This window comes from Leopardus geoffroyi, chromosome C1 (genome assembly GCF_018350155.1).
Source record: "Leopardus geoffroyi isolate Oge1 chromosome C1, O.geoffroyi_Oge1_pat1.0, whole genome shotgun sequence".
In the NCBI taxonomy this organism is placed as follows: Eukaryota; Metazoa; Chordata; class Mammalia; order Carnivora; family Felidae; genus Leopardus; species Leopardus geoffroyi.
The window spans coordinates 104,867,078-104,891,880 of record NC_059328.1 but is presented as its reverse complement, the minus strand read 5'-3'; the positions used below and the strand labels follow the sequence as shown (position 1 = coordinate 104,891,880).

At 48.5% G+C, this 24,803-nt stretch overlaps 1 protein-coding gene across 5 annotated transcripts; it reads left to right on the top strand.

The window, feature by feature from the left end:
* Positions 1–8,502: 8,502 nt before the first annotated feature.
* On the top strand, positions 8,503–22,914 carry SV2A (synaptic vesicle glycoprotein 2A). Of its 5 annotated transcripts, none has more exons than XM_045478984.1 (13): positions 8,503–8,635; positions 12,815–13,765; positions 15,060–15,240; positions 16,071–16,222; positions 16,334–16,467; positions 17,104–17,193; positions 17,433–17,543; positions 17,714–17,802; positions 18,105–18,269; positions 18,462–18,595; positions 19,496–19,702; positions 20,295–20,454; positions 20,852–22,696. In XM_045478984.1, the coding sequence occupies exons 2-13, from the start codon at positions 13,144–13,146 to the stop codon at positions 21,033–21,035; spliced, it is 2,229 nt and encodes a 742-aa protein (XP_045334940.1). In that variant the 5' UTR covers positions 8,503–8,635; positions 12,815–13,143; the 3' UTR covers positions 21,036–22,696. The 5 variants fall into 5 exon arrangements, with proteins under 5 accessions (XP_045334940.1, XP_045334943.1, XP_045334939.1 ...); XM_045478987.1 differs by lacking the exons at positions 8,503–8,635; positions 20,852–22,696 and adding exons at positions 9,115–9,230; positions 22,869–22,914; XM_045478983.1 differs by lacking the exon at positions 8,503–8,635 and adding an exon at positions 9,115–9,230.
* The last annotated feature ends 1,889 nt before the right edge of the window (positions 22,915–24,803 follow it).

The window sequence follows — 24,803 nt, the reverse complement described above, 5'->3', positions numbered from 1 at the left end:
ATACAGAGATATGCAGAGCGCTTCTGTTCTGGTGTTACCAAGGCAGTGGGCTGACACGTGCCATTATTACGACACAAAATATTCTGGGAGCGTGAGGAAGGGTATCCCGGCAAGAAAAATCCGAGAAAACTTCCAGAAAAAAGAGTAAGTTCAGATGTAATGTTAAAGGAAGGGTAGATGTTTCCCAGGCGAAGAAGGGGAAGCTCCCCCCTGGTGGACTGGATGCTCCCAAGCAGAAGCCGAGATTGGTCAACAGCACTACAAGTGATCCACTAGAGCTGCATGGCATTGGAGCTAGCTGGGGAGCTCCTGTTGATAGGGCTTCTCTGCCCTTTCTTGTATGGCCCAGAACCATTCGAAACAGCACACTGAGGCAAAGGGAGGAGGCTGCTTCGGGCTGGAAGCTATTGGCTCAGGAATTCTAGCCGTCCTGGGATCTGCTTAGCGGCCCGGAGTGCTGAGAGAATTGCCATCCGAGCACCACTGGCAGGGCACACTGGCTGGGAAGCTGCTATCCATGAGGGAAAGCCACAGGGAGGATTTGAGCAAGGGAGTGACCGATTTGCGCTTTAGAACTGTGGTAGTGGGGGGAAAAGATCTGAGGGAGAAGACCGGGCAAGGAGCCAAGCAGGGCATTCAGCAGTAATTTAGGGAGAGATGCAGTCCTCGAGGGCTGTGATACAAGCCCGACGGAGAGGAGGGGATGCACTGGGGACGTATTCTAGAAGGCAAAAGAATAGGGTGAGGTGTTAGATTGGATATAGTGGAGGAAAGGGAGAGTGGAATCAGGATGAGAGTATGCAGCAGGAAGAATTTCCCAGGATTTGGGATGGAAATGGTAAATTAGGTTTGGCATATGTTGACTTTCAGGTGAATTGTGGCACAGGCAAGTGGGGTCACCTAGTGGGCACTTGTCAAAACTTGGGGAAGATTCCATGTGATCATTTCACACAATGAATGGCTAAGGATGCCAGGCTTCTAAATCGTAATGGGCTTAATTGACTTCATTTCAAACAGCACTGTTGTGCAGTTACTTTGATGTGGTCATAAGCCGAGGCACTTGGGACCTAGCATAGTTGGCCGCTGGCTCCGAGCCCAGGTGCCCGCAGCCAGTACTCCAGCAGCCCCAGGTGGTAGCAGGCTTTGTCTCAGTCCCTGTGTCCTTTCTGCCTCCATGGCATCTATCAAATGAACTGACTTCTAACTGATCCTTGGTGAGGACTTCAAGGACTGTTACCCTTATGCTGAAGATTTCTAGCGTGTTTTTTCATATAAGCTCCTGTGTGGTATTTTTGGCTCTTATCTGATAGCATGTTGATGAATTCACACCGTCGAGGAGTAAATTAGTGCCTTTGCTGAATTCCCCACGTCTCTCTTTGGAACCACTATTTCCTCAGGCATTCATTCGCAGAATCTCGGAGCTTTCACTCATTCAACACTAATTTTTGAGTGCCTCCTCCAGTCAATGAGGTTGACTCCCCCAGACTCTCCTCCAGCTCTCCCGCCCCTGGCTCCTGCAGATACTGGTGCTCAGCGGTTCTCTGTGCAGGCCCAGTATTGCTGGTACATTTTAGTACTTCAGTTCACACATCTATTTGTTATTCACTAAACCAGGGTTTTTCCACTTTTTTTTTTTTTTTTTAATCATTGCCCCTCTACCACCACGGTTGGAGACATTGTTTTCTTTTTTTTTTTTTTTTTTTTAATTTTTTTTTAACATTTATTTTTGAGACAGAGAGAGACAGAGCATGAACGGGGGAGGGTCAGAGAGAGAGAGGGAGACACAGAATCCGAAACAGGCTCTAGGCTCTGAGCTGTCAGCACAGAGCCCGACGCGGGGCTCGAACTCACGAACCGCGAGATCATGACCTGACCTGAAGGCCACTTAACTGACTGAGCCACCCAGGCGCCCCTGAGACATTGTTTTCAAATTGCCCCCTACCCCCGCATGAAATTTTAAATCACAGATATACTATATATGTCTTTTTCTCTAAATTTTTATTTAAAAGTGGAGGAGGGCAGAGAGAGGGAGGTTCCAGGCTCTGAGCTGTCGGCACCGAGCCCGATGTGGGGCTCGAACTCTCCAATGGTGAGATCATGACCTGAACTGAAGTCGGACACTTAACCCGCTGAGCCACCCAGGCGCCCCTGTGCTCTATATCTTTTTATGTACTAGGGCCCTTTGGAGGGACACAAACCATTGTAATATCTAAGATTCCTGCTCCCCAAACCAGTTTTTGTCCCCTTTGGGGGGGGATACCACTCCCATTGAGAATGCATGGGACCATTGGTCCTTAATGTTTTGTGGGCCCCAGACAGCCCTTTGAGAACATGACAAAAACTGTGGACCCTATCCAAGAAAAATACATACATGCCTGTATTTCCAATATCCTGAAGCAAAAATTACATAAGGTTCATAGATCCCAATCTAAGTATCCTTGTATTACACTGAATCTCTTCAAGAACCCTGAAGGAATCTCATTCTATTAATCTATCTCCCGAGAGTACCCGAGATGCCTGGCATATATAATAATTGTAAAAATAGTAACAGCTAATGTTTACTGAACTCTTGCTAATATGCCAGTACTAAGTGTTTAATACTGTACTAAATGTTTATCTCAGTTAATCCTTGTAACAACCCCCCGAGGTAGGTTTTGTTATTACCCCCATTTTAAGATCTGGAAATGGATATTAAGTTATTTGACCAAGGTCACATGCTACAAAATGATAGATGGAATACTTGAACGAAGATCTGCATGAATTCTAGAGCCAGTTGCATAGTCATGTTATACTATATTTACTGAATAGATACTTGTTGAATGAATGAATGTTTTCCTTTGCTATTAACCAGCTTTCTTATAAGATAATCCCTCTTTAACTGGGTTATAAACTCCTAAAGGATAGGAGCTTTTTTTGTGCTTTTTTTGCTTCAATTGTTAGCATCTCTCACTGGAACTTTATGGTATCTTAGAAGTGCTATCATTGACCCCATTTTGTCCCTCAGTTTCCCCATCCTGACAATCTCCTGTGCTTAGAGTGTGGTGGGTAGAAGCAGTGATAGAATACAGGGGGTTGGCTGATGGGTAACTGGGCAAAGAAGCTACACTAGGAAGCTTTATAAGGCAGTGGTTAAAACACCTGGAAAGCTCTAAAAGCCAGAGACCTATATACTGTATGAATCTACTTAAATGAAGCTCTAGTCTAAGACAAATCTTAAATTTTTTTAATGTTTATTTTTTTTTAATTTTTTTTTCAACGTTTATTTATTTTTGGGACAGAGAGAGACAGAGCATGAACGGGGGAGGGGCAGAGAGAGAGGGAGACACAGAATCGGAAACAGGCTCCAGGCTCCGAGCCATCAGCCCAGAGCCCGACGCGGGGCTCGAACTCACGGACCGCGAGATCGTGACCTGGCTGAAGTCGGACGCTTAACCGACTGCGCCACCCAGGCGCCCCTAATGTTTATTTATTTTTGAGAGAGAGACAGAGACAGAGACAGAGCACAAGCTGGGGAGGAGCAGACAGAGAGGGAGACACAGAATCCGAAACAAGCTCCAGGCTCTGAGCTGTCAGCACAGAGCCTGACATGGGGCTCAAACCCACAAACTGCAAGATCATGACCTGAGTCAAAGTTGGATGCTTAACTGACTGAGCTACCTAGGCACCCCTAGAAAAGACAAATCTAATGTATGGTGGCCAAAAGGAGATCAGTAATTGCCAGGGATGGGGATATTGACTGCAGGGGCAAGGGAATTTTGGGGGGCAAAGGAAATGTTCTTTATCTTGATCAAGGAGGTGCTTACATGGGCATATACTTTTGTTAAAACTCATAGAACTGTATATTTCATTTTTTTATTTTTAATTTTTAAAAATGTCTATTTATTTATTTTTGAGAGAGAGAGAGAGAGCTCAAGCAGGGGAGGGGCAGAGAGAGAGAGAGACAGAGAGGAGAGAGAGAGAATCCCAAGCAGGTTCTGTGCTGCCAGCACAGAGCCTGACTTGGGGCTCGATCTCACAAAGCACAAGATCATGACCTGAGCTGAAACCAAGAGTCAGAGGCTTAACCGACTGAGCCACCCAGGCACTCCACAACTGCATACTTTAAATGGATGCATTAAAAAAGCATTAGGTCTCTGAATCTATATTGCCTGGGTTCCATTTTCAGTTTTGCCACTTCTGAGTTGTGTGATCATATCAAGTTACTTAACCATCCAGTACCTCAGTCTCATCATCTGTAAATGGTGACCATCTCATAGGGTTAATGTGGAGGTGGGGTGAGTTCATCAATGTAAAGTAGTGAGAAAAGTGCTCAAGTCAGGTAAATGCTCTAATGAGGCTAACCATCATTACCACATACCCACTTATCACCTCCTGGGCCATAGTCTTATTTCCACACTTAATATAAGCCATTGTGGAGAAGAGCTGAGTCTAGGGATAGGAATAATTCTAGACTAAAAATGGGGCAACTCTTAGTAGGTAATTAAATTATATTCTTTGAAACAAATTATTTACCTATTAGTTCAACACTTATATTTAATGGGAGTAAGCAGAAATTTATCATATATACTAAAGGTAATAAAATTGAACTTATTTGGAATAATATTTCATTAAGTGTTTACTTAATGAAATTAAGTATATATTGGGGATATAGCAGTAAATATGTCAGATGAGGTCCTTATTCCTTTAGAAATGACAATCTAAGTAGGAGAAGGCAAAAAATAAAAAAGTAAACAAAAATAATAATTTTAGATAGAGATATCTTGTAAAAAAAAAAAATAAGGCAGGGTGATAGGATACTGCCTGGGAAGTAGGGAGAGTCATCTGAAGGGTGACTTTTTTAAAAAATTTAATATTTATTTATTTATTTATTTATTTATTTATTATTTTTTAATTTACATCCAAGTTAGCTAGCATATAGTGCCACAATGATTTTAGGAGTAGATTCCTTAATGCCCCTTACCTATTCAGCCCATCCCCCCTCCCACAACCCCTCCAGGAACCCTCTGTTTGTTCTCCATATTTAAGAGTCTCTTATGTTTCGTCCCCCTCCCTGTTTTTATATTATTTTTGCTTCTGAAGGGTGACTTTTGAGTGGAGACCTGAATGGTAAGGCAAAGATATGGGAGAAGGGATTTCCAGGCAGCAGGACTGCAAGTGCTAGGGTCCTCTGATGGATTTGCAGTGGGCATGCTGGAGCTGTAGCAGGAGACCAGGGAGGCTGAAGAGATTCAAGGAAGAGGGCTGGGGAGGCAGGCAGGGGCCAGATCCCACAAGGCCTTTTAGGCCTTGATTAGAAGTTTGGATTTAATTCTTAGTACAATGGGAAGGCATTGGAGGATTTAAAGAAAGGGGAGTGGTAAAATCTCATTAAAACTTTTCCTAAAAATTGCAGTTTAACATGTTCAGAAAAACACCTAGGTCGGGAGTGAATTTTTATATATGTATGCACCCTTTTAACCTTGTATCATCAAGATGTTGGCACATTTCCAGCACCCAGAGGGCTCCCTTGTGCCCCTTCATAGTCAATTTCCACTTCTTGATGGTAGCCTCTCTTTTCTTCATCACTATAGATAAGTTTGCTTTTCCTTTGCACTGTATACAAATGGGTTCATAGAGTATGTACTCCTTTTGGTCCAGCTTCTTATACTCAATATTTTGTTTGTGAGATCTTTTTATCTTGTTGTATACAGTAGTTCGGTCTCTTAAAAATTTGTCAAATAGTATTCCTTATATGAATATACCACGATTTGTTTATCTAAATGTAACCATTCTTTGGCTGATAGGCATTTGAAGTTTTTGAATCTTATGAATGAAGCTGCTATGAAAATACTTGTACCTGTCTTTTTTAAAAAAATGTTTATTTATTTTTGAGGGAGAGAGAGAGTGGGAGCTGGGGAGGGGCAGAGAGAGAGGTGGGGACAGAGGACCCCAATAGGGCTCTATGCTGACAGCAGTGAGCCTGATGCAGGGCTTGAACTCATGAACTGCACATTCATGACCTGAACCAAAGTTGTACGCTCAACTAACTGAGCCACCGAGGCGCCCCTGTACCTTTTTTTTTTTTTTTTGCCTGTACCTTTTCTTTTCTTTCTTTTTTTTTTTTTTGTGGGACATATGCACTAATTTCTCTAGGGAGAGAGTATCTGCTAAATCAGGTTTGATTTAGAGGATCCTCCTGACGACTGAGAATAATGGGCAGAGCAAGATTGGAAGTAGGGAAATCAGTTAAGAGGCTATTGTGGCAAAGGACAGAGATGATGGTGGCTTAGACTAGGGGACAGTGGTAGACAAGTGGTAGATTTAGAACATGTTTTGAAGTAGGGCCGACAAGGCTTGATAAGAGCAAGAAAGGAAACAGGGCAACTGCAAGGTTTCTGGCCTGAACACCTTGATGAAGAGTTGAGAAAGACCTCAGTCTGAAGTTTATTTCTGGGTGTTATATTAGAGACGCTGATGAGATATCCATGTGGTGATACTGAGTTGACAGGTGGAGATTTTGAGTTTGGGCTTGGTAGAAAGGTCTGCACTGCAGACATAAATGTGGGAATCGTCACCACATAGACAGTACGAAAGGCATGGGATTACCTGAGGTGACAAGGGAGAATAGAGTAGGCGGAAGGGGAAAAGGGGCCAGGACTGATCCCCTAGGAATTCTTATGTTAATGGACCCAGCAAAGGGGACAGTGAAGCAGCTGGTGAGCTGCATGGGTCTGTGGTTCCTGGAAAAAATGATGAAGTCTTTCCTCAGCATTGGAAAAACATATACAACCTTTCTCTCTAAGATTACAAGATTTCTATTTTAGCAAGTAAGGGATAAGTGGAGAGTATGCAAAGTCACCTTAAAGAGAAAAACCGGCTCCCTGCCAGCAAGGCTTGGCTGTAACCTAATTGAAAATATTAACATATTTAAATAAAGAATGTATCAACCTGAAGAGGGGTCAGCAATGGAAATCTAGTGAAGGGAGAGTCGCTGAGGCTCACACAGGCATAGCCTTTCCAAGTACCATCCTGGAAAGAGTGCTTTAGCCAACAGAATGAGAGTAGTCCAGGAGGATTGGCAAGGCTGCCCATACATAGAGAGGGGAGTGGAGAACTGTAGCCAAGAAGAGTTTTCTGAACCCATTGGCACAGCTCCTTCCTGGGGATGGCCAGATGCCATTAAAGATAAAAATATTCCTGTTCGGTTATGTCATTGTGCATCTATATGTTGACATTCTGATTCTGATTTGGCTTAAAGAAGAGAGTGCACTGGACGTGAGTCTGAGCAACGGAAGATTTCTCATGGTAAATGAATACGTATGTATTATGGCTTTATGTTTCAGTAAATTGTAAACTTCGTTGGCACAAACAGGTATTTCCAAGATGTAGTTTTGAAGTCTGTGAAACCCAGGCCCACATCCCTATGAGAAATGACGTAAGTATAGCCTTTTTTTTTTTTTTTTTTTTTTTTAATAATTAAGTCAGAACAGCCATTTCAGAGGAAATTCCTTGCACATCTTGTTTTCTAAACATTTGAACCTGGGCTGAATTGCCAATATTCCAAGATGTCCACGAGAATGAGAAAATCTTCTTTGAAAAAACTGAAAAAAGTGAACTTTTGCCTGGTCACCACTTCCCCTGACCAGTCAAGGAAGTACAAATCTAGCCCAGCTCATCAGCACCGATGAACCTCTTTTTAAAAAACTTACCTAATCTTCCTCTTTTTCCTCAATAAAAACCCTGAGCCCACTTCCTGTAATTGGGACACTATTTGGGTTTCAACCTAAACTATGTGCCCTGAATTGCAATTCTGTGATATGAAATCAACACTTCGCCTTTTGAACTGGTTTCTTGTTTTTAGACTGAAACAAGTCTAAAAGTTAGTGGTAAATTCAACACTGCAAACGCCACCTGCGAGCTCTCTTGGGATGCGGCCCGCCAGCCCTCTTCATGTAACATATTCCAGCATTCTGAAGCCTCCATTTTTATCAAAGTAGAATCACACACTATTAAATCCGAAAGGGAGCTGATACAGCCTCTAGTGCAAGCCTGGCACTTTCCAGATGAGAAAACTGAGGTTCAGAGAGGCAGAGAACTTGAGCCCACAGCTTATGGAAGTGAGAACCCAGGTCAGTGCACTGTCCAGAGTACCCTAAGCCCTTACCTAGAATAGGGAGACACATTCAGTATGTATATCCCCAAACCACCCAGCTCCCCTCACCTCTGAAGCAGGGTCAATCACCTAGCGGGATGTCTTGGATCTCTGAGCCCAGGTTGTTGGTACAGGGGCAAAGCAAAGAACTGAAACTAGTTCAATCCTTCCTGCCCCAGAAGCAGGTGTGTGTGTTTGTGTGTGTGTGTGTGTTTGTGTGTGTGTGTGTAGTAAAAGAAATTGGATAGAGCATTGAGGGAGGGAGTCCCTCTTTGAGTCATTGGAGCAAATTAATAGAAGGTAAGGCCTGTAAATCCCGCTCAGCTTCGTCCCCCACTCACCTCTGCTGCTACCAACTGAATGGAGGATGGGAGGTCTGCACTGGCAGTAAATAACCAGGACTGTTTCTGGTTCTGGAAAAAGATGGCAGGGATCCAGGAGTCTCACCTCTTGACAGTTCAGGATTAAAAACTTTGTTATTCCGGCGTTCTCTAAAATGGCCAGGTAAACTCGGATTCTGAGCACTCTGGATCCGGAAGAGGGCTGTGGGAAAGAGGTTTGGCTGGGAGTAGAGGAGAAAGGGAAAAAAGGAGGGTGCTTTGGAGGCAGAGAAGCCCTCAAATTTGTGAGTCCTGCCCTACTAGGGATGGGGCGCTGAGAAAGGGTCTGCCTCGTTCCCCACCTCCCTTTCTGCCTTCCCACTTGTCTCCCCGACAGTATTCTTGCCTTAGTTCCTTTCATCTTTTATTCGGAACGGGCTGGGAAGGGCTGTGTGTGTTATCTCCAGCTGTGCCTGTGACAGTCCCCTCTGCTGCTTCATCGTTGCTCCCCGGTGCCCTGAGGCCCTCCCCATCCTCTTTTCTTCTGCCGCTCCCCACCCCCCCAACAATGGTCTCTCCCGGTGCTCGGTGGCGCTGGGGGGTTGGGGGGAGGGAGGAGGCGGGCGGAGGCGGGGCCGGAGCGTGGGGAGTGTGTGGGGGGAGGCAGGTCTGCATTGCCGCTTCCCCTGGTACCCGGAGCAGTCGACGCTGCCGCCAGCCCCGCGGCCGGGACCCCCGCCCTCACCCGGGACTGCCTTACCCGGGGGCACCCAGCCCAGGTGAGACCCCTCTCTCAAGTCTCTTACCTCCACCCCGCCCGGGGCAGAAGCATCCTTGCCTTGCCTTGCAGCCATTTTATCCTCCGATGCTTTGCTTGTGGGGAGGGTGACCGTCTCTGCTTTAGGGGTGAGGGGGCCGGTGGTGGTTTGAAAGGACATTTAATTAAGTTGCTGTGCTGATCAGAATATCTATCTATCTATCTATCTATCTATCTATCTATCTATCTACCTATCTATCTATATGGAATAAGGGTGTTTTTCTCTACCTTAGCCAAGTCCCTAGTACGCTCTCAGATATTGACAGGTTTGTGGGGGAGGAGGATTTAGGTGAGGTAGGGTTCCCTCGAAGTCCAATGCCCTCCTCACCTTGCACGCCCCCCACCCCCGCCATAAGTGACCTTGGCTGGGGCCAGAGAATGGATGCTGCCTCAGTCTGCTCCCCTGCACTTGGGCGGGGGTGGGGGGCAGTGGAGGAAGGGCAGGTGAAGGAGGGAGGGAAGGGAAAGGAAGAATGGAAATGCTGGGTAGGGAGATGGTAAACGACCAAGGTCGGGGGCACGCGTAGCGGGGCGGGGGGGTGGGGGGGGACTTGGGCAGTTGCTCCTGGGTGGGGGGAAGGGGTGTTGAGTGATGATGGGCACCTGCCCAGAGGCAGGACTAAGCGGGGGAAGACACTCCGAGAATGGATTCAGTCAATTCTAGGGGCTCCTCTGTTATGCCAGAGCAGAGGCGAGACGGGGTGGGGGATGCTGGGGGCTGTCGTGGCAAATGCTGGTAGGGGCGGTCTCTTGCCTTTGCTTGTGGAGGTCTCTCCCTGTCTCCCTGCCCCTGTGTTCCTCTGTTGTGTGCATTTTCAGCTGACACCTTTTTCCCCGTCCGAACTGTGAATGCTCCATCTTCCTAACCCTTGCGGTAGGATGTAGGGAGGGGAGGTGCAGCCTTGGGCGTCCTGGGTGGGGGGCTGAGGCTCAGTCACCCAGCTGTCACAGGGAGCGGTGCTCCAGCACACCCCGCTTCCTTGTACCCTCCCCCCTCTCCGTGGTTGTTTTGACAAGTGACTGCTTCTTAATGACCTTGCCACCTGGGCTAGGGAGGGTTGGGGAATCCGGGTGACCCCCAAAGTCAGGGACTTTGATTGGGGGTGGGGGCTTCTGGACCCTCCTATAATCCAGGGCAGAGTGAGTCCTCCTGAAGGGAAGCATCTGCTCAGGAGCCCCTCCCCCCCTTCTGCAGGAAAATCTCCCGGGCACATTTTTCCGGTCAGGTGGAGCCGGCCAACCTTAAAGGGCCGTGTAACCCGGAGTCTTGTCTCCCATAACCTCCACCTCTCCAAGCCCCATCTCTCTCCCACAGGCTTAGCCACCCTGTGCTGCTTTGGGGGCTAAAAATAGCACCACTTCCTCACCAACTGAAAGAATTTGTCTTCTTTCTCTCCCTTCTGACCTCCTGGCTCATTGGCCCTGGGGGAGCTGGCTGTTGAGACATCCTATCCTGCTGTGGCTCTGGGAGCCTTATCTACCCTCCATGCACCTCTCAGGGGTAAACAGTGTTGATAAACACAGGATGTGGTTCCTGATGGGTCTATTTGTCTCCTTCAGGGTTTGGGGAGCCGGGGGGAGGGGGGGGGAGATCCTAGGTGGGAAGGAAAGGAGAGGAAAGCAAATGGCCATTCAGTGGGGGGATTCCACTTTCCTCTCTTGCATGGGGGTGGGTTTGGGCCTTGAACCATAAAGAAAAGAAGGTGACACAGGGGTCACTGGTTTTGGTCATTGTGGTCTACTGCTTACATTTGGCCTGAGGGGCTAAGGCTATGCTTGCCAGTGCTTCTCTCTGAGCCACGTAGCATTACTTATCCCCTTCTACCAGGGCTACCGTGTGTGCGTGTGACATTTAATGAAGGCCCTGGATGGGTGGGAACAGGAGGCAGGATATTTTTAGGGGAATGATCTCTGATCAGAATCTAGTCCTACTTCTTCTGCTTCTCTGAATGAAGGGGTGGGGGGTGTTCTCCTATGTTTCCCTCTGGAGGATGTCTTTTTTGGGGGGGAGGCCCAAGGCCCCCTTCATTCTATACTGGCCTCCTACGCAGTGCGGTATTTGTGGACTCCTTTTTCCTTGACTCCTGGAGGAGGAGCAGAAAGGATTAAGGGGGATTAGGAAAGAAGGCCCTGGAGAAAGGAGGTGTAGCTATAGACCTTAGCCCCCAATGCTGAAAAAGTATGTATTTGATCAGCCATTTCTGTTCCTGCCCCCACCAGGGAAGGGGCTCATGGATGATGTCCTGAAGGAAGGTGGCAGGAGCCAGACATCACTTCTTCTCCATGACCTCAGGTTCCAGGTTTCCCTTTTTTTGAGTCTTCCCTTCTTTGTCTGGAGGGAGACAATGTGGGCCCATCTGCTGGAACTAATTTGAACACAGAGAGGTCTTGGGACTCTGTTTTGGGAGGATACTGGACAACAGCATCCAAGTATGACCCCTACTCTTCCCTTGTTGCTTCCTGTTTCTTCCACATTTTTTTCAGTCTAATAGGAAGGAAGGAAACTAATTTATAGAATATCTACTGTGAGGTTGGATTCTCTTGTGGACTCAGAAAACTAAAGATTATTACCCCCAGTTTAAATATAAGGACACTGAGGTTGAGGGAAATTAAATAATTTGCCCAAGAGCAGTTAGCAAGTAAGTGACAGAGCTGGGATTTTAACTTAGATCACCTAACTGTCATGTGCTTTGCACTGAACCAGCTTTCTCTTGCCAGTATCCCTTTCTGCTCCTTATCCTCATAAGCATCCAGACGTGGCTTTTGTTCTGGGGTCTTGTGAGGGAGTAGAGGGGATCGCACTGTATTATTATCATCACAAAGAGCAATAACCAACATTTCTTAATCGCTTTTTATGTGCTAGGTACTATGGTAAGGAGTTATACACATTATGTCATTTAATCCTTACTTTCCCCTTCTTAAATAAGAGGAAACTGAGGCCTGGCTGTATGGGGAGATGGCCGAGGTCACTTAGCTAGTAAGTGCTGAAGCAAGAAGTCAAACCCAAGTCTGTCGGACCCTGGAAGGGAATTTTCACCCACTGAGAAAACCGTTCCTTGTGGGAACCTGAGGGGAGGACCCCGAGAGCCCCATTTGAGATGCCATCAGTGGATTGAAGTCACAGGCTGGAGGACTTGATTCTCCTTTTACACATTCTCCCCCCAGCTCTTCCCCCAGTAAGCAAGCCAGACCAGACTAAAACAGAGAATTATGGTTTCTCATATTTCCTGTTTTGTTCTTTGCAGTTTGGTGGTAAAGCAAGGGGTCTGATCTTGATGTGGGGCAGGGGATCAGAAGGAGGGCTCTAGATAGGTGACCGTGACTCTGGAGCATATCTCATAGGCCTGATCTCCAAGGTCAAAGTGAGGGGATTTATACTGAATGATCCACAGCTGGCCCAGGTAGGCATCCCTTTTTAACTGTGTGCAGGCTTGAAGCAAGGAGACCATCCGTATCACATGGTCTTGGTTGGGGCTCTGTATTGGCTTTCTTTACCATTTTAGGCCTCACCACCTCCTTCCCCCCCCCCCCCCTTATATTTTCTAGATCTCAAGAGGCTTCTTGAAGAGAAGTAGGCGGCCTTTCCTGAGTTATCCTGGCTCCCCATTTAGCTTGCACAACCTAGCTCCCCCTCCCCTTCCCATTCTGCTGTTCCCCTTTTCCCTTCCCCATGTATCCAACTGAACTGGCCAGAACTCCTCTCCCTCCTTTCCCTTCCTACACACTCACTGGCCAGGTCCTATTTGCTCCTATTCTGTGCCCAGAGATACTTGAATCCACTTCATCTGAGTAACTGGGGGAAGGAATCTTTCTGACTTCACAAGTCCTTGAGCAGGGAGTGGAGGAGTCTAGTGAAGCATTCCCAAAGACCCATCATGGAAGAAGGCTTCAGAGACCGGGCAGCTTTCATCCGTGGGGCCAAAGACATTGCCAAGGAAGTCAAGAAGCATGCGGCCAAGAAGGTGGTAAAGGGCCTGGACAGAGTCCAGGACGAATATTCCCGCAGATCCTACTCCCGCTTTGAGGAGGAGGAGGATGATGATGACTACCCTGCCCCTGCTGATGGCTATTACCGTGGGGAAGGGGCCCAGGATGAGGAAGAAGGTGGTGCATCTAGTGATGCTACTGAAGGCCACGACGAGGATGACGAGATCTACGAGGGGGAATATCAGGGCATCCCCAGGGCAGAGTCTGGGGGCAAAGGCGAGCGGATGGCTGATGGGGCTCCCCTGGCTGGAGTAAGGGGGGGCTTGGGCGATGGGGAGGGCCCCCCTGGTGGCCGGGGGGAGGCACAGCGGCGGAAAGAACGGGAAGAACTGGCTCAGCAGTATGAAGCCATCCTACGGGAGTGTGGCCATGGCCGCTTCCAGTGGACACTCTATTTCGTGCTTGGTCTGGCACTGATGGCTGATGGTGTCGAGGTCTTTGTGGTGGGCTTTGTGCTGCCTAGCGCCGAGAAAGACATGTGCCTGTCGGACTCCAACAAAGGCATGCTAGGTAAGACACACTGGGGGCCCTCCAGCCCTGTCCTGCCCCAAACTCTAGAAAAACCTCTGCTCCTGAGAACCCCTGTCCTTACCGCTCCCTAGGACCCCGATCCCAAGATGTCCCCAGAGGGCATGGAGTTCCTCTGCATGCTCATCCCTCACAAACCCTCCTCTTGGGGTTGGGTCACAGTGAGGTTGTTTGTGCAAGAGAGGCTTGGGGAAGGGCAGCTGGGCTGGGGCTTGGGGCAGTGGCTGGGTGGTGGTCTGCTTAGTTAGTTCTGCAGGAGGTGGCCATGGTGGGATGGGCCCCTGTTGGGTGTTTCTTCAGAGACTTCCCTTCTGTCATCTTGTTCCTTTTCCCTGATCAGGGAAACAAGAAGTCAGTGTCCAAACTCCCTAGTTTAAATGAGGAGTCAGTTTAGTAGGGTGGGGATCGGGGAAGAAGCCCAGGTCTGCCTTCAGCCAGAGAAATTGGCCATGCTTGCTCTTGGCAAGCCTTGGGAGTGTTCAAGGGCCAGTGAGTGGTCTCTAATGGCTCTTCCTGATGTAGACCCTGGGGGAGGAAACCGCCTGGACTCACCCACAAAAGGTCTCTTGGTCTTGCACTGCTCCCAAGTTGCCATGAGATGTTGGGGAGATCCCCATTCCTTGGGGCTTGGCTGAAGCATGGGTAAAATGCAGAGTTTGGAGTAGATTGATTTTTAAAGTTATTCCAACTCTGAATGTAGGAAGGAAATAAGGAACAGGAGAGTTTTAGGACCAGAAGCATTGGAGCTGGGGGAGTAAAGCACGGGTTCTGCGGGGGGGATTTTGTAGGGGGGACTGAAGAAATGGAGGTGCTTTCCTAGGGACACAGGAGATCTCTCCTGCTGCTTTCAGGACGTCAAGGCAGGGAGGGAGAGGGGACCCTGGGAAGGTCTGGGAATTTGGGTAGATCCATTACTCCTTCTAGGCAAGCCAGAGATGGGGGTGTGTTGTGTGTGTGTGAGAGAGACAGAGACAGAGAGACAGACAGACAATGAGAGATGAGAGCAAGCAAGAGAGAGCAGGAGGGAGAGAAAGAATTCTGGGGGTCTCCCATGTCTGCATTCCTGCCTTTGAATCTCTGGTCTGCAGAGATGACATTCCGTGAGCAAAGACAGAACTCTCACTTGCTCTCATCTCTGGGTAGACTTACCTATCCTAGAAGTCTTCCAGCTCCTCAATCCGTTCTGCTGCAGCTCTAGCTCATTTAATGCTCAAAAAGTGAGCAAACTGAGGTGCGTCTGCTCATACCTCTGCTGTCTCTGTTTCCCTCCCTGCAGGCCTTATAGTCTACCTGGGCATGATGGTGGGAGCCTTTCTCTGGGGAGGTCTGGCTGATCGGCTGGGTCGGAGGCAATGTCTGCTCATCTCGCTCTCAGTCAACAGCGTCTTCGCCTTTTTCTCATCTTTCGTCCAGGGTTATGGCACTTTCCTCTTCTGCCGCCTCCTTTCTGGGGTTGGGTGAGTGGCCACCTCCTAAGCCCCTGGAGGCAGTCCTGAGGGAGGACTGTGCCTTTGTCGCCGTTATGTTTCTAGAACCCAGCACAGTGCCAGGCACACCAGATGCATCTCAAATATGTATGAATTGAATGAATGAACTCCTTTCTCCTACCGTCTTTAGGCCAGCTTCCCCCTGTCCTGGACCCACCTACCGCCTGCCCAGAGCACCATTCCATGTCTCGTCCACTCCTGAGTCCTCCACCCCACCCTCCAGTTCCATTCTGAGCCTGGCTCCATGACGAGAGGCCTGGTGGGTCTCAGCTGTACCCCTGGGTGCCTGTGAACCCCGGAGTTATCCCCTTCCGAGTCTCCATCTTTCCTGCATTTGACAGCAGACCTTTCTGTTAACACCCACAGCTGCCAGAAATGTGACGCGTTGACCCACCACACTTCCATACTCCCTGAGCCGTCTGCGTGCATTCTTTGCCCTGTCTGCAAGCTCTTTTCCGGCCTGCTCCTGCATCCCTGCCCTCGGACTCCTCTTTGCCTAGCTTTTTCCTGTGGGGATTTTCCCTCTTTTCTGTAATCATCTTCTGTCTCTTGCAACTCAGTAGCCATCTTCAAGGTTCAATGTTTGTTCCTTCCCTTCCCCTCAGACCTCCCTGCCTGTTCCCCAGGGTCCTGAGGATGGGTGCGTAACAGCTGGTGGTGAGGGAGTGTATAGGGCACTGTGTGAGAAGTCTCTTTAACAAGGTGTGGAAGATGAAAGGCACTTGGGGATCCAGAGCACTGGGGCAGGGGATCGGAAATAGGGCCATTTTCTAATGCTGAATTCTCACAATGCTCCCCAGGATTGGAGGGTCCATCCCCATTGTCTTCTCTTATTTCTCGGAGTTTCTGGCCCAGGAGAAACGTGGGGAGCATTTGAGCTGGCTCTGCATGTTTTGGATGATTGGTGGAGTGTATGCAGCTGCTATGGCCTGGGCCATCATCCCCCACTACGGTAGGCAGTCCCTGGGGAATGCATCCCAGCCTCTCTCCCTCTTCTCCTGTGTGCCCTGTGGTGGGAGCCCCCAGCCTCTGGCCTTTCTGATGCTGTGACTGTCCCTGCCAGGGTGGAGCTTTCAGATGGGGTCCGCTTACCAGTTCCACAGCTGGAGGGTTTTTGTCCTCGTCTGCGCCTTCCCTTCTGTGTTTGCCATCGGAGCTCTGACCACACAGCCTGAGAGCCCCCGCTTCTTCCTGGAGGTGAACGGGGCCAGGGCTAGGCTGGGGGAGGGGCAGCAGGGGGCTCTGTGCTCAAACACTCACGGTGGGTTTGGTTTGTGGGACCCTCACAGGGCCCATACTCCTGGGGACTTTATCTTGCTTCCTTTTTCTTACATTGTATCTCCAGAGGGGCTCTGTGGGTGGAGAAACCAGGGTACCTGCCCAACCATGGGTGGTTTAAGATGTTGCAGGTGGGCGCTCTGCCCCTGACTTTATCACTCAAGAGAAGTTCCCACCCTGTGCTTCTTCCCCCTCCAAGTAGATCTTGGTCCAGAAGCTTAGGATGCTGTCCCTCCTCTGACAACCTCCCTGCCCCTTGCCAGCAATTCCCTTGTCTTCAGTTTTCTCTTTCCATTGTTCCAGGGGATCCCTAGGACCTGTAGTTGTAGCTGTCTCCTGGACTCCCCCTATGCTTGCTCAAGTCTTATTACATTTTGCTATACCCCTGCTTGGGGCTCTTTAATTGTGGGTGATGTACACACCCACAGGTCAGAGGTAGGGGTGGGAGACTTTTTGTGTCCTGTGACTACAGAAGCCACACTCGAGGAAGGGGGTCTATTACCCTGGGTCAGGGAGGAGCTAACCTGGAGGTGGGAATTGTGTCTGTGGCTCTAGAATGGGAAGCATGATGAGGCCTGGATGGTGCTGAAGCAGGTTCATGACACCAACATGCGAGCCAAGGGACATCCTGAGCGAGTCTTCTCAGTAAGCCAAAGCCCCTCCCCTCAACCTCCAAGGCCCTCAAGCCCCAGCCCCACCCAGCCCCTCTCTGGATACCACCCCATGCTTCCCTAGACATTTCCCACCACATTCTCCCTCAATGTCCTCTCTCAGAGTATCGCGTCCACCCCCTGCTGCCATTTTGCTACTGTTTTGAAACTGAAGCCCCTGGATGGGGTTGGGAAATAGACTATGTGACTGCTAACCGCTTCTCTTGACCCCAGGTAACTCACATTAAGACAATTCATCAGGAGGATGAGTTGATTGAAATCCAGTCAGACACAGGGACCTGGTACCAGCGCTGGGGGGTCCGGGCCCTGAGCCTGGGAGGGCAGGTAATGAAGGACGGTGTGGTGAAGAGAGGGAAGGGAGTGGGAGAGGCGGAGACAAAGGCCTGTTTGTGGGGTGAACTGAAGGGAAGGGGGACGGGAGAAAGTGGGGGATCCGGGGTGGGAGTGTTAGAAGTCAGTACAGCTGCTATCTGACTTTGTTTTGTTCCACCTAGGTTTGGGGGAATTTCCTCTCCTGTTTTGGTCCAGAATATCGACGCATCACTCTGATGATGATGGGTGTGTGGTTCACCATGTCATTCAGGTGAGGAGGTGTGTGGGGGCAGTGGGGATCTAAGTCCTGAGGGATGAACGGAGGTTAGACAGTCTGGGGTGGGGTGGTGGCAGGGAGACTGTTAGGCCAATGGAGGAGCAAATGGCTGGGAGATGAGAGTACAGTGGGTGGGCAGAAGAACCTGAAGTCCCTGAGACCAACAGCAATGAAGGAAGGAGTGCTGAGGGATGAGACTGGAGAGGCAAGCAAGGTCCTGACTCTCCACCCCCTCATTCTGGACCCTCTGGTTCTAATCGTGAGCCCATCTGATTCCATCGCGCTTGACTCTTCAGCTACTATGGCCTGACTGTCTGGTTTCCTGACATGATCCGCCACCTCCAGGCGGTGGACTACGAAGCCCGCACCAAACTGTTCTCTGGGGAGCATGTAGAGCATGTGACCTTTAACTTCACTCTGGAGAATCAGATCCACAGAGGGGGACAGTACTTCAATGACAAGTATGTGGGGACGCTTACATTTCACTTCTTCCCTGTTCCTTCTACCCCTTGTCTCTTGCACGGGTCTGGGAGTTTGGAGACAGGGTCTTTGGGAGTAAATACTTGTGGTTTCTCCTCAATTCCAAGGGAGTGAGTCTTGGAGGAGGGTATGAGGGTAAGGGGGAAGTGTTTCTCATCATCCTGGCCTTACAGGTTCATTGGGCTACGTCTGAAGTCAGTGTCCTTTGAGGATTCCCTATTTGAGGAGTGTTATTTTGAGGATGTCACTTCGAGCAACACATTTTTCCGCAACTGCACATTCATCAACACTGTGTTCTATAATACTGGTAAGATGCCTTGGCTGGTGCTTGTCGGACCAAAGGGTTGAGTGGACCTTGAAGAGGGGAGAAGGAACGTTCCTCACTCCCTAGTTCAGGGTTCACAAACTGAGCTCTCTGGGGCCCTGTAGGAAGGTGGTGTGGGGGCCTATTATCTACCACCAATAATTCTAAAAACTGAACGGACACTGAACATTTTTCTGTAATAGTTTTAAGAATATCTGGCAAAAACATCAAGTTTCTTTACCTTTGAGCTGGAATTAAAGCAAATCTGCATTGTTATCAGCGTACTTTTGAAGTGGGCAAAACTCATTCAAACAGGGCCTTCAGGGGAAAAACAACAACAAAAAAAAGGAATATTTTCTGGGTAAAAGGTTGCGAATCATTACATAAGTCCGGTTTTTTAAAACAGTGATTCTCAAACTACATGCACATGAAATGCTACTTTGCCAGCTAGACTGAGGTTCCCACCCCTAATGGAGCACTGGGTGAGTTTTTCCCAACTTGCAGGGAAAAATAATGGAAAGGGCTTTTAATGATTTTTAATATTTTGCTTGGTAATTTTTCCTAAACCCATGGCACTGCTACTGCTTATAGTCAGCTAGGGCAGACCAAAAGAATGAATAAGAAGCAAAGATTATTAACGAGAAAACTTGGAAACAGCCAGTCCCACTGTTTCATTTCATAGACTATGGTCATTTTCTGCTGTAAAGATTTCTAGTTCCTATGGTGATATTATTTGATGTTTTACAATGAAGGCCCTGAGCAGTTTTGAGAGCCCCATCCCCCCCCCCCCCGCCCCCACAACTAACCCCACAAAGGCAGAGTCCTGAGCCATAAGCAGTAGCAGCTTCCCCCTCCCTCTCACATTTGCCGTGACTGCCTTCCTGTCTTGGTTTTTGCCCGCAGACCTGTTTGAGTACAAGTTCGTGAACAGCCGTCTGGTGAACAGCACGTTCCTGCACAACAAGGAGGGCTGCCCACTAGACGTGACAGGGACTGGTGAAGGCGCCTACATGGTGTACTTTGTCAGTTTCCTGGGGACGCTGGCTGTACTTCCTGGGAATATCGTGTCTGCCCTGCTCATGGACAAGATTGGCAGGCTCCGAATGCTTGGTAAGGGGGTGGGTGTGTCAGAACTGATAAGGGGGCTGGGGAGCAGGGTGAGGCTGTCAACAGGCTTCTTACCTTATTCTGAAGGAATAGCTTAGCTAGAGAAGGTTCTTGCTCTCGTGTCTTCTGCTTAGGTCTTGGCTACAAGATGGGGTGGGGCCTGACCTGGAAGTTCCTCTGGGGAAAAAGGAGGTAGACAGATTAGCAAGTGCACCGGCTTTGAGGTTATGGGTGTTGAATCTCAGCTCCACCACTTAACCTTGGCCAAGTTACTTTATGAGCCCAGCTGTGACATCTGCAAAACGGGGGTGATGATAGTACCTACCCCATTGGGTTGATGTATTAGATCAATGCATATAAAGCATCAAGCTGCTTGACCCATAGCTGTCATTGAAGAGATGGTTGTTACTGATATTATCAATAAAAATATAATTATAAGGAAGGATGGGGATGGGTGAAGCGCCTTCCTTTTGAGTACTCTGGGAAAAAGATCTCATCTTGGGCTTCCCTCAAACCTAGTTTGAGGGCACAGGGTTGGTTGTGGATGAGCATCACTTGGCCAGGTTCATGCCACTCCCTCATTTCCTGGCTCTAGCTGGCTCCAGCGTGATGTCCTGTGTCTCCTGCTTCTTCCTGTCTTTTGGGAACAGCGAGTCAGCCATGATCGCTCTGCTCTGCCTTTTTGGGGGGGTCAGCATTGCATCCTGGAACGCGCTGGACGTGTTGACTGTTGAACTCTACCCCTCGGACAAGAGGTAGTTGGAGTGTCGTGGGGGCAGGGCAGCCGGTTTAGGGTCTACACGGCGGCGGGAAAGTGGGGTGAGGAGGCGGCTGAATGGGAAATCATCCGTAGGGTTAACAGGATATACTTTCCCATTGAGTTTCTGCTCTAAGAGCTGGTAGCTTTTGTATTCACTCCTTGCAGCCTGAACTATTAACCTAATTTTTTGGTCTTCTTTTCCCTTTGCCTCCCAATCTGTATTCCCTGATGTACATGCCTCACCTCTCTGATCTTTCCATCCTTCATCTCCCTTTTGCACACTGCCTGCCATCTCTCCTTCACTTTCCCACCTACTCACCTGTCCCCTGCAAACCCTCCTATGCCTCTTCCTTTGTCTCCCCTTTGCACTGCACTGGGGGTCTCCTGAGCAGGACCACAGCCTTCGGCTTCCTGAATGCCCTCTGTAAGCTGGCAGCTGTGCTGGGGATCAGCATCTTCACATCCTTTGTGGGAATCACCAAGGCTGCCCCCATCCTGTTTGCCTCAGCTGCCCTTGCCCTCGGTAGTTCTCTGGCCCTGAAGCTGCCTGAGACCCGCGGGCAGGTGCTGCAGTGAGAGGGCCTCAGGGCCTTTGAGGGTGGCAGGCACACTGTGAGACCAACAGCTCCTCCTTTTCCCTCCCTGCCCTGCCATCCTGGCCCCAGAGCCCCCACTCCCCACGCCCCTGTGTTCAGTGTCTTAGCCATGTGTGTGTGCGTATGCATGTGTGTGACCCCGTGGGCAGGGATACAGGGAAGGCTCCTTCATCCCAGTTTTGGGATGCAGCTCTACTCCCCACCCCTTGACGTGCACACCCTTCTCCCCCAGTGTTAGTGAGGGGCCCTAGCTCTTCCTGGCTCCAGGGGCTCCAGCACAGGCTTCCTGCCCTCTCCCTCATTCCCTCTGCCTAGGCCCTGGTGAAACCATGGGCATGTGGTTATGCTGGGAGCTGGGGCTTGGTGTAGTCCATGGACCAAAAGAACTTAAGAGTCAGAAAGGCCGCAGGTGCCCTCTCACACCTGTTGGATGCTGGGGGAGTAGCAATAAACCTCAGCCCCCTGGCCTCCACTTTCCCCTCAATTTGGGCTATAAGTAAGAAGCCTGAATTTTATCAAATTAGCTTTCTGATTCTTATTTATTTATATATTGAGTTCTGAGGCAGCTCAGCAGGACTGTGTGTGTGAATGCATGTGTAACACTTATGTACGTGTGTGTATGTGCCGTGGGGCGGGGTGTCACCATACTGTCCTAAGATACAGCCAAGGATAATCTCAGTGGACACACACACTACTCTGCCTCCCACAGTACCTCCCCTAATCTTATTTTTGTGCCAGGCCTGGGAGGGAGGTGCCCCAGGCCAGGCTAGGATAAGAGTCCCACAGTCTAGAGAGACCTGAGGGCACCTGACAAGGTCCAAATCCTCCCCTCCCTCAAGAAGCACAGGCCTCTGGAGTGAGAGGCTCCACCCACTATAGCACAGACAGGGACAGCACAGCTGCCCTCCCACCCCCAACCTGTCCCCTCACACGCAGGGTAGCAGGGGAGGGAAAGAAACCAGGCATATGGTCAAACCAGCAGATCAAAAAGCACAAGGAGCTGGGGCAGGGGCAGGAGGCAGGGGCCCTCCCAGGGACTCCTCTGAAGGGGGAAGAAGGTTAGACAATAAGCCAGGGACCCCTAATGTGGGACCAGAAGCCTCAGTTTCCCTGTCTCACCCTTTCTACAAGATACCCCCTGTAGGTTAAGCTGCCCTTGCCCCACCCCACTCTGTGTGGCTGCTTTCTTTGGTGCCCTCCTGCCCTCCACTGTAGCTGTGATGTGTTGTAGTTTTTAGCTGTTTGTAAAACGTTAAAAAAAAAAAAAAAAAAAAAGTGAAAAGGAAAAAAAGTGAAAACAACAACGAAAAATCCAAATTCATCTTCCTCATTCTGCGTCTGGTGCCCCCACCCTATAGTCACTCCCCCACATTTTGTAACACTGACCCAGGTGGGGACTGTTTAACTCTTTGGTGTCTGTGCTCAAAGGACTGCCTTCTCCAGTGCCCAGTGTATGAGTGTGTACCCCCTTTCCTCACCCTTCATTTGCTGGACGCAGCCTTGTCCCTTCTACCCCCTGGAGGGACCCATCCATCTCTCCTGCTCTCCTGGGACACCCTAAACCCAACTCTGTTGATGTGAAAAATGAAATGAAAAATCTTGATGAAAAATAAAAAGGAAATAAATCCTTAAGATCCAAAATGGCTACATCTCCTTCTTTGCCACTCCACCTACATCCTCTGCCTGCTTGGAAGGAAAGGTGGTGAGATGGAAATGCCATTCCTCTCTCCCCAAACTGAAAGCCAGAATAATATGATGCACCATATTTATTTCCTCAATTGGCCACTTTATCCTGACCTTTTCACTTCTACAGATGGAGGGTCTTCTCAGTCTCTGGGATTTGAAAACTTGGAGTAATGTCCTGCAACTCGATAGCAAAAACAACTAATAACCTGATTTTAAAAGGGGGCTAAAGACTTGAATAGACATTTCTCCAAAGAAGAACACAAGTAGCCAACAGGTATATGGAAAAATGCTCAACACCACTAACCATCAGGGAAACGCAAATCAAAACCACAATGAGACACTTCACACCTGTCAGGATGGCTATTACCAAAAACTATCCCCCCCCCCCCAAAAAAAACCCCAAACACAACAAAATACTAAAGGTGTTAGTGAAGATGTGGAGAAACTGGAACAGTAGTACACAGGGGGAACGCAACATGATGCAGCTGCTATGCGAAAGAATATGGAGGTTACTCAAAAAATTAAAAATAGAACTACCATATGATCCAACAATCCCACTTCTGGGTATTTATCAAAAGAACTAAAATCAGGGGTGCCTGGGTGGCTCAGTCGGTTAAGCGTCAGACTTCGGCTCAGGTCATGATCTCACGGTTTGTGAGTTTGAGCCCTGCGTCAGGCTCTGAGCGATCAGCACAGAGACTGCTTTGGATTCTATGTCTCCCTCTCTCTCTGCCCCTCTCCTGCTCGCGTTCTCTCTCTCTCAAAAATAACATAAAAAAAAAAACCTGAAATCAGGATCTTGGCAACATTAGTACTCCCACGTTCACTGCAGCAGTATTCACAATAGCTAAGACATGGAAATAACCTAAATGTTCATCGGCAGATGAACTGATAATGAAAATGTGGTATATATACACAATGGAAAGCCATTCAGCTTTTAAAAAGGAAATTCTGCAATATGTGATAATATGAACCAATCATGAGGATATTAAGTCACATAAGCCAGTCGCAGAAAGTCAAATACCAAATAATTCTATTAGTTAACTGAAAATAGTCAAATTCATAGAATCAAAGAGTAGAATGATGGTTGCCAAGAGCAGGGAAGAGAAGGAAATGGGGAGTTACTAATCAAAGAGCATGAAGTTTCAGTTAAGCAAGATGAATAAGCCCTATAGATGTGTATGACTGTACCTATAGTCAATGATAATGAATTGTATTCTTAAAAATCTGTTGAGAATAGACCTTATGTTGTGTTACCACCATAATAAAACAGAATTTACAAAAATAAAATTAAAAAAACCCTAAATCAAAACAAAAATTTATGAGCGTTTCTTGAGGATAGAGCCAGCTTTCCTCCAAATCCTCTTGTGTGTCTTTTAAAGATAGATTCCAGATTCCATTCTTGCGGAATCAGAATTCCCCCTCCCCTTTTTTTAAAGAGAGGAGACCTAGAATCCACATTTGAAACAAGCTCCCATGGGAATTCTTATGTTAGGCTATCTGGAAATCACTGCCTGGGTGTTACCCTTGACTCTCCCTCACTTTTTTTTTTTCTTTAATGTTTATTTATTTTTGAGAGACAGACATGAGCAGGCAAGGGGCAGAGAGAGAGGGAGACACAGAATCTGAAGCAGGCTCCAGGCTCTGAGCTGTCAGCACAGAGCCCTATGTGGGGCTCAAACTCACTAACCACGAGATCATGACCTTAGCTGAAGCTGGACACTCAACTGACTGAGCCACCCAGGAGCCCCTCATATTTCTGTTCTAATCAAGACATTTTCTGACTTTTTATGGTAGCTCTCAAAACTTCTTCCTTTCCATTCCTACAGCTGACCTTGAAGTCAGGGTCCCATTTTCACTCTTGGTTGCTCTCTATGCTTCCAATCTCCTATGCCAACCTCCTTACACATCACTGCCAGGATTTACACCAGAATGCTCTTTGGCATGTCCTTCCTCAAAACTCTTCAATGACTTCCTATTGTCCAACCAGATGCAGTCGAAACTGTAGCTCAAAATGGTCATGATGTATGTTAATCTTTTTCTTCAGTATCTAGATTCTCTT